The 9,923-nt window shown below is 42.4% G+C and overlaps 1 protein-coding gene across 1 annotated transcript; it reads right to left on the bottom strand.

Annotated features, from left to right (window-relative positions):
* Positions 1-1,619: 1,619 nt before the first annotated feature.
* On the bottom strand, positions 1,620-3,908 carry LOC147626198 (receptor-like protein 51). Its single transcript, XM_086816330.1, has one exon. The coding sequence runs from the start codon at positions 3,573-3,575 to the stop codon at positions 2,070-2,072; it is 1,506 nt and encodes a 501-aa protein (XP_086672456.1). The 5' UTR covers positions 3,576-3,908; the 3' UTR covers positions 1,620-2,069.
* Between the last annotated feature and the right edge of the window lie 6,015 nt (positions 3,909-9,923).

Genomic DNA, 9,923 nt, shown 5'->3' with positions numbered 1-9,923 from the left:
CAAAGATTCCATTTTGATATGTGAATATATTGCCGGTTACTATGAACTAGGAACTATCGAAAAGGCCCTTGAGTGAAAAGGTGGTGAGCGTTCTGGTTGCCAATGATGCCATAGGTACACCGATGAAGAAATGTTTGGAAATAAGGATTCAACTAGATAATTAAAGGGTTATGATCAGTGACATTATGGTTTCATTAAATGATTGTTTTAAAGATTATTGAATCTGTGAAAAAGGCAAGTTCATATTGGGTGTGTAAGTGGTGTGACTAGTTTTATGTTTGTATGAATATCCGGCTAGGGAGCCTGGGAACTCTTTTCCCTGGTACCCACGACAAAACCTAACCAAATTCCTAATTGGATCCCATCACTACAGTGGTTGGGCGGTTGGCTAACCCATGGGACTAGATGGAGTTAGGCTGGACTAATGGATCCGTAAATTGAGACTCAAATTTCTGTATAGTACGATAGATGAGGTAAATCTGGATAAAAATTATTCTATGAAAAAGAATCAACGGCTGTGCCTCTCAAAAATGAGAAAAAAAGCGTTGGTCTCTATGATCCAAGTACAATCTTTTCCTTGATCTGACTATGATCCAAGTACAATCTTTTCCTTGATCTGACTATGGGACTTACGGGTTCAGTCAGATCAGTTCAGTTAGTTCAGGCTTTAGACTACGTTAGAGAAAAGTTATCCATGGCGCCCGTGCTTTTCGAGCAAGGGAAGTTTTTCTGGATTCGGATTTGGAAGAACCGATGGATTAGTCTCTTGTCCGGATATCCGTGGGCGAGGCCCCGAGTGTGAGACCCTGCCCCGCGCAAGAAGTGCTACTTCTGCTGCTAACACCCCTGAATTCGTTACGCGGTGGGGACAGGGATCTCACAATATTAATCCACTAAATGAGTTTTGTAAGCTTTTATCCCCATCCAACTTTTTTCTACCAGAGTTATATTTTCAATGCTATTATTTTTTATGGCATACAGTTTGCCAGATAGAGGCACGGGATATAGGCTACCAAGGAGAGATAATCCAATCGTCCGAAGATTGTTTTGAGGTTGTGTTCAGGTGTGTTAAGATACTCATCATTTTATGGGTTTGTAATGCCAGACACTTCTATATGGATATATATGACAATCACGATGTTAGTATATATTAGTTTGACCAATTGAGAGCGATGTGTACATATATGTATATGAGTGTGACCAGTATCCATGGATATTATGAGTGCGTGCGCATATACAAACACATATTTACATGTGTATGTGACATGCACACATGCATTCATAGGCGCGCGCACACTTACACATATCATCCAGTTGTGGCATGTATGGTTTCAATAGATTTCACGTACACATACTCATACTTACATGTACATATATACGTACATCTTTATGCGTGATTGTGTGTAACTCAATGTGCCTAGCTTCTAAAAGGAAAGGAAGGGTGATATTACACATATTTCTTTTACATGTACCTAAATGCAAAATGCTTTTTGCCTGTCAGAGACGGGTCGCGACACTAGTTTAAAGAAAATATGATCAAAGCATCTAGATTCTATAGGGCACACAAGTGAGTACATAATCATTGGAAGAATACATTACACAAGGCAAACATCTCATTAACGTTAAGATCAAATCATTAATTTATTGTGACAAGCACAGGTGACACGACCATCCTCGGCACTATATCACACGCGTCCCCTCAAAACCAACGCAAGGCAAACACTCGACCATAAGGGGGTGAATATCTTAGTTGAAGAACAAATGATGATGATGTTAACCTATAGATTCAAAGCGTCCCAAGCAACTACGAAAAGAATATATTATTGACTCTTTCTCCTTTGCATAATTCATGTGAAACCTGGGGTTCCTAATGTAGACACATTTTGCCCCGACTATATAATTTGAGTTGAAGCTCCAGTACTACGACAATCATAATTGATCCCTTCACAAAGCTGTGATACGCAAGTACCACAATCTCGGCAATGCTGCATACCCATGACTTGCTTTATACCGCGCGGCATGTGGCAGGTTGCATATTAAGCTGATTAGAGAACTTAATAGCCTGGCCATCAGTGCTTGGATGAGCAGCATCGGGAGAGCACGATAGCGATGATGATGATGGCGACGATGGCGGCGAGGGCAATGGCGACGATGAGGACAATCTTCTTGGGGCCATGATGGTGGGAGCTTTGCGACGGGCCATGGGATTGAGGGGCGGGAGCAGGGGAAGGTGAGAGATCGGAGGAACCCAGGCCGGCCGGGAGGCCAGAACTATCGCAGGGCTGCAGCCCGGACACATACTTGGCGCTTACTGTGGAGCTGTTGTAGCAGAGCTGGGCGTTTCCTCCCGCCTTGAACGTGTTCAGCGACCTGAGAAACGTGTTGTTGAAGGGTATCTGCCCCCTGAAGTTGTTCTTCGACAAGTCCACATACCGGAGTCCCGGCAGATGGGCAAAATACGCCGGCACCGACCCATTTAGCTGATTGTCGCTCAAGTCCAGATACTGCAGCAACGCAAGCTTCTGAAAGGAAGCTGGTATCGGCCCTCTCAGCCGATTGGAGCCCAACATGAGCGTCTGAAGCGAGGAGAGGTTTCCCAATGTGGGCGGAATGGAGCCGGACAGATTGCAAGAGCTCAGATCGAGAGATGTGAGCTGGAGTAAGTGCGTGACTGAAGAGGGTATGCCGCCCTGGAGATCGTTGCCGGAGATTTCCAAAGAGGTCAGATTGGGAGACGCCCATTTTTTCGGTAGAGGCCCTGTGAGGTTCGTGTTGGAGAAGGTGAGCTGCTGCAGGCGGGTTATGTTGTTGAGAATGAAGCCCAGGCTGGAGGCATTTACGTCCACATCCTGCACCGTGAGCTGGTTGAGGTTGTGGAACTTGCTCAACCACACCCCTGTGAGGCCCGGCGCCAGCACATTCTCCACAGATCTGCCCAAACTGGCCACCACACGCAGCGTCGTGATAGAGCTCAGGAGCTCGGGCGGCAGCGTCATCTGCTTGGCCGGGCACTCTGAGAAGTAGAGGGTCTGCAACGTTGTGAGATTGTCCCACGCGGAGGCCGGAAAGACTTGATTCTCTGTGCAGTACTGCAGCTGCAGATAGATGAGATGCCTGTAAGGGGTGGCCTGGTCGCAGATAAGGTTGCGCTGGGCGGCAGTATTGCAAGGATCTGGACCAGCCGAGACGCCCAGAGCTGCCAGGGCCCGGACTTGGGCAGGGTCCAGGGTGCCATTGGTTCCATGGCTAGAAGGAGGGGTAGGGGTTGTGGTGGACTTGGCTGGCGATGGCGCCACTGTCCCAGCTGAAGAAGGGGGCGAAGCAGACGCTGCAGGAGAAGAAACTGGTGGTGAAGCCGCAGGGGTTGTGGACTTTGCAGGTGGGGGTGAAGCTGCGGGGGCTGTGGGTTTTGCAGAGGATGATGGAGCTGGAGCAGTAGTAGGAGCGGCGGAAGCATTCTGCTGCTGACGAGGAGCTGGTGCAGCTGGAGCTGGTGCTGCTGGGGCTGTCTGGTGTTGCTGCAGCAAAAGCAAAGCTAGGGCCCAGGTCCAAATGCTCCTCCTGTATACCAACATTGCTTGATCTCTCGATTTCTCTCAAAATTACAGCCTATTAGTAGCAAGGATCACTTTGCCGAAATTTTAAGACAAGAGAAGACGTGTCGATGGGGTATGCTGGAGTCTAAGAGAGAGAGAGAGAGAGAGAGAGAGCTTGAGCAGCTGACAAGCAACGGCAGAGGAGAGGAGAGGAGAGGAGGCCGTTAGATAATCTCTTGCAGCTCACACCAGAGGAAGGAGGGGTGGAAGAGAGTTGGTAGTGGTGCGGAGCAGAGGAATTTCCACGCGCACACGCGTTTCACTGGCCACATCAGAATGCCACAACGCCTCCCATATTCTGCCACCCAATAGCAAAATTTTCATTTATTATTTATAATCACAAACAGCCTCCGGCCTTTTAATGTCTAGCATTTGGGGCGCCACTAGATTTCCCAACGAGCGAGCGAGCGAGCCCATTCCGCATCAATCAATCAATCAATATTACATATACATACGTAATACAGCTCAAGTCTCCCCGCTGGCATCCTACCCCAGCCTAGCTGTCACATTTTTGTTGCCATCCACTTTAGCACCCCCTAGATAACGTGCTTTTTCGTGCACCCAAATTGAACTCTTGAATTCTAATCCCACACCTATCATCCGTCCGTCCTAGCTGTGATGTGATTTGAAGAAGTAAGCAAGTATTCCTTTCACAATTGCACTTTTGACTTGGAAATAACGTTAACACTGGCACCCCAAACTAAAAGAAATGCTACTTTCCCAATAATATCTAGAGCGCTCCTCTCAAAATTCATATCCAAAACAACCGAAACAATATTTCAAGGTGCATACAGCTCTTTGTGGCACCATTGACCACGAAATACTAGCGTTGAGAGACCTCAAGTTTCAAGAGGGGCCGTTTCCGTTCACAACCAACCAAAAGCTATTCTCTTGCAAGCCCAACTTACAAAAAATGGCAGTTTGTTGCCAACTCAACGCGAGATTGCTAATGTAGGGCAGATTTCCATGCAAGACAAAAGAGGCATTGGCAATCATTTGCAATTTGGAAGACCAAAAAGCCTATGTGTTGAGCTCCCCACCACAAAATTTGTAGGGATTTTCCCTTATCCTCATTTATTCTTGTGGGGTTTTTTCCTTCTCGTTTACTTTCCCAAGGAACAATGAGGGAGTAGCTCAGTGGTACAACGTTCGAGCTCTACACGTGAAGGCGTGGATTTAATACTCACCCTCCCCTCCCCAGTATAAGAGCACATTTCCATGGGCATGTAGTACGAGATTCTTCTTGGATTCAAGTAGAGATTTTGTTTCACATGCTTTCCTATGAGGAGAGGGCCACTTTGATGGCCCTCTCAAACCTCATGATACCCTCTAGAGTACTTCCAGTGTTCCAGGATCGATCCAAGGAAAACATGAGAATATGAATGTTGTCGATTTTACGAGATAAATAGTTCATAGGCCTAGAGTAGATGTGTCGGTAAGGAGACGCTTTATCTCACAAAGCACTATTAAACAGGCACATCATACTACTTGACCTCTTCCAATGGTCAAGAAGTATGATGTGGCCATGTACTATTATTGCTTGATTTCTCCCTTTTCTCACCCTTCCTTATGCAAATCCAAAAATCAAATCAATTTTTAAAACGAGTGGGATTCGATCCCTCTCCAGTGCTCGAAAAAAACAACATTCTAGTGTATTTATACCGACCAGAATTAAGAAAAATTGGCTTAGATTTTACGTAGCCCTTATTTTAAGGAAAGTTTTTTCATATATTTTACTTTTAAAACCCGCATATATTAGAGAATAGATTTAAGAGTTGACCTTATTTTGATTGGTTAAAAAATATGTTTTTTTCGAGCACTAACCGGCCCCTCTGTTGCATAATATGCCATTTTTCTAAGGTGCCCCTAAGACTAGCACTTTTACACTAATTGATAATTGTTACAATTCTCTCGTATTTCATGCCCATGGAAGAAGCTCTAAGGTGTGCGATTTGAGCCCTCTTCATTGCATAATATGCCATTTATCTTAGGTGCCTAAGACTAGCACATTTACCCTAATTATTAATTGTTGCAATTTATCCGTACGTCCTGCCCATAGAAAGGATCTCTAAGGTGTGTGATTAAGAAACAAACCCCTCACACACACACACACACACACATACACACACACACAAAAATCTCTCCCAAGTTACAACCGATTATGAGTTTTAATGCACCATGAAAACAAGAGGTTGGTGCTTTTTGTCATGGATATCTATTAGCTTTTTGTCATTAATTCATTAATGCCCACTAGTGTGGCCATTAATTAATTGTTGCCTAACCTTTGTTTCACTAAGGTTATTACAAAGTAATTCAAACCTTAGTTTAACTAAGGGTAAGAATAATAAATAACAATTTACAAACTTAATTTTAAAAGAAGGCATTAAAAATAGAAAATAGAAATGTCATCATAAATCTTAAATAAGTTAAATGACTTAAAAATAATGTATGAAACATAAAAAATTTACATTTGTTCCATTCATACCTACAGCCTCAGCGCCGCCAACCAATGTGAAGGAGGGCCCAAAACCTTCCACTTTCACCAAAAAGAAAAATCCACCAAGACAACAAAAATCAAGGTATCTTAATGGTATCAAAATGTGGGTGTGGAGAAGCAGGTACTTATTGCTCAAGGCTACTATGAAGGCACTAATCCAATTTGGGTGTCTCGATCATCAAAGCCTCTTCCTCAACGTAGCACTTAGAGGCCAAGAAAAATTAAAAGTACTCCACAACACCGTCCACAAAAGCCTATGCGAGTTCCCCCCACCAAGTCAACAAGTGTGGGTACCAAAAAGATTACTACAAGAACAAGGGTACTACCAAGATAATACCAAAGCTTGGATTCCCAAACGTATCAAAAAGTTCCCTCAACTTGTTCAAAGAAACAAACCTTAGCATCAAAGGCATCAACCACCAGTTTATAATGTACATCAAAGATGGGTGCATGTGCATGTGCTTCAACAACAAGGATACTATAATGGTAATCCCATCATATGGTTACCAAAATTGAACAACGTGAAGAAAGATTCACCACCGACTTCAACCCCAATAGCTTCACCTAAAATTTGACAAGAATGGAGGCCCAAGCAACACCAAGCAAGTCACTCAAACACTCTCGTGCATTCAACACCTCCACAAGAGCTTGTGTGTTCAAGAAACCCCAATGGTAACCAACTAGTAGTCTTACCTACCGCCTAGACAACATTTGAGCCAAAAAATTAAGAATCAATTCCCACGTCTGCCACCATGGAGACTTATGAGAGCATCAAAGACAAACTCACAATGCTTTTTTCACCCCTCTAGATGATGTGAAGAATAAGAGCAAAAGCTACATGGCACTCATAAGAACCTATTTTCTCAAAAAGGAGAGTAGCCCACAAGAACCTATTTTCTCAAAAAGGAGAGTAGCCACAAGAACCTGTTGCTCATAAGGTGGTGGTAAAAAAAAACACACAAGAATCAATTCCCACGTCTGCCATCATGGAGACTTATGAGAGCATCAAAGACAAACTCACAATGCTTTTTTCACCCCTCTAGATATGAAGAATAAGAGCAAAAGCTACGTGGCACTCATAAGAACCTATTTTCTCAAAAAGGATAGTAGCCACAAGAACCTATTTTCTCAAAAAGGAGAGTAGCCACAAGAACCTGTTGCTCATAAGGTGGTGGTAAAAAAAAAACACACAAACACAAGGGAGTCACACATATGGCCTACCTAGAAGTGATAAAAATCACAAGCAACTCCCAAGGATCTTCAATAGCCATTATATTTTGTTAAGCTTATAGCTTACTATTCTTTTGGCTATGATAATGTAGTAGCTACTCCATGTGAGTACATATCCATACTCATGCACTGGGCAACATTTGCACCAAAGCCTCCCTATTGTAACTTCCAGGTACATCTCTAGCTTGGGGGGCTATGGTGGGCAAAAGCCTAGTCAATGGTATAACCCATCGCCTGGAATTTTTCTTCAAATTACAAACCTCTCAAAACAATGCTACAATCTTCACAAATCAATCCTTAGTGAAGATATCTATATAAGCCTCACAAGTTGACATAATTCTTTCAATCCTCGCCAACAAGTGGCTACTTCAACAATAAACAACAGCTTAATAAGAGTCTATTTGACTCAATTCTTGTACTTCATGCATATCTGCTTCATAAGAGTACTTAAATATACATAAAAACATAAAAAGCACATGGAAAGAAGCATGCAAGAATAGGTCCTACTCAACAACATTTGACAAAAATCTTGGCACACAAAGGGACATCATGGAACTCCAATTTCTTCAAATGATGAATATTACTTCAATGAATCAAATGAGGAATTTAAAATCACCATCTCGTTCTGATGTGATTATGTCTATGTTCCTACGGATCTTTCCCTCTCCTCTCCCATTATTAACATCTCTTAGCGTCCCCACTAACACAAATCACATGTAACCTTGCTTATGATTGCCAAAAACAAGTGAGAAAAAATATAATAATAAATAAATAAACAAATAACATGCTCACACAAATATAAAAATGCAATCACTCACAAAAAACCCCACCCCCCCACCATGTTAGGAATTCCCAATAAAACATTAACCTTTTCATTTACTAAGTAATCTTTCGAGTCATTCCTTCCGCAGAGGGACAAAGACCATTGAATGTCACTCAATATCAAAGCCATCGACAAAGCTTGTCCATTCTCCCCCCTCAAAGGTCTTCAACGCGATTGAAGGGGGGGATGTTAACCCATTCCTAGGGTTAACAAGAGCTATTGCCATTATCTTACATCAAGGAGTCAAGGTAGATACACCAAAGGGTAATACATTCAAGATATGAAGTAATGGTGTCCAAAGCTACAAGTTGGACGGGCGCCTGTAATGGTGTAACAGAGTATTTACGGTAATTCCTGCTTCAAGAGCATGTGGTAGCATGTAGGATGAGTAGTCATTATAATAGCATTAGGCCTCTTATGAACCTAAAATGCTCGGTCGGCCACAGTTTAAGTGAGTGTGAGCACTTATGACCATGTATATACGTGAATTTCTCTCATTATACAGCTCCAATCCAACCAGAATCATAGGTATCTTTTCAGTAAGATATGTTAGAAGTTTTAGCTCCTCCAAGGTCTCTTCCTCCCCTTAAATAGCAATTGTACAATGCCTACAAGAGTGTTCAAGGTGACTGTTTATATGGATTCATCAATTGAATACGAGTCACATATCCAAGTTCCACCAAGGATGACATTATACTCAAGGGAAGCAAGGGTAACATGGAATGTAAATTCTACATCTCCATCGATTGTTTGAGTAGCATAGCTAAAGTAACTGGGAACTTTAATATTTTGTCCATTGGCTCCCCTTGCAAGACCATTTTCTGTAGAGATTAGTTTAGGTTGTCCCAATGACATCCAAGTGTCTATTGTCATGATGTTATGACTAGCTCGAGGGCTAATCAACATGCGTTTGTGCTTAACATCATTGCCTATAGGGAAATCCGACCATATTATGATAGAATCTTAAAGAGGAACCATGGATGTTTCAGTTTGTGTTTTAGCTTCAGATTCTATTTCTGTTTCATATTCCCATTCACTTTTATCCTCTTTTTAGCTCTCAGCTTTTTTAAGAGTACCCAATGTGTGCAATGGCACACTTGGTCATCCTGTCACACAATTCTAAATAAGGTCTGTTTGGAAACTTGTGAATCCTCACAGTCTCCTTCTATGGAGCTCTTTATGTCTTGGTATAACTCATGTTACCTTGAAGGTGCAAGTGCTAATGTTATGCTGGATTCACCATGAAAGAAGAGCGTTCCTCCAAATGAGGTTTTGAGAGACTGCTTTAATTTTGTAAGGGAATTATTGAATTCCTCACGTGCTTTCTCAACCACATAATTCTAATTCGTGCAATCTGTTTCTAATGACTCTTCTGTAGAGAGTACGTCTTCCTCTTGGAAGGGGAAGCGGTACTCCTCTAGGTGTTGTATTTTGGTTTTTTTAGGATTAGCATTATGAGGTTCAATCACAACCGATGATCCTATAAGACACTCAACCATCATGCTAAGCATGCTCTCCTAAGCTTGCTTTTTGCATTTCCCATAAGTTATATGATCATGATTTTCAATTTGGGGTGGTTGGGTGGGTTCTAGTTTCTAACAATTTGGGGTGGTTGGGTGGGTTCTAGTTTCTAGATTGGTTTATTAAGTGCATTGAGTAACAAATCAGAACTTGTTTCATCCTCACTAAGTGATATGCTAGAACTTGTTTCATCTTCTAGCTTTCTTTGGATCATTAGGTTTTAAGCCCATGCAACGAGATCGAATTCTCTTTCGAG

The sequence above is a fragment of the Cibotium barometz genome, chromosome 22, assembly GCF_041138505.1.
Source record: "Cibotium barometz isolate CiBa-2024 chromosome 22, ASM4113850v1, whole genome shotgun sequence".
In the NCBI taxonomy this organism is placed as follows: Eukaryota; Viridiplantae; Streptophyta; class Polypodiopsida; order Cyatheales; family Cibotiaceae; genus Cibotium; species Cibotium barometz.
Note: the sequence above shows the minus strand (reverse complement) of the source record. Positions and strands in the feature narration are given on the sequence as shown.

What these genes read in the sequence shown, in the direction of transcription:
- LOC147626198 (XM_086816330.1), bottom strand. Translation starts at nt 3,575, where the DNA reads ATGTTGGTATACAGGAGGAGCATTTGGACCTGGGCCCTAGCTTTGCTT.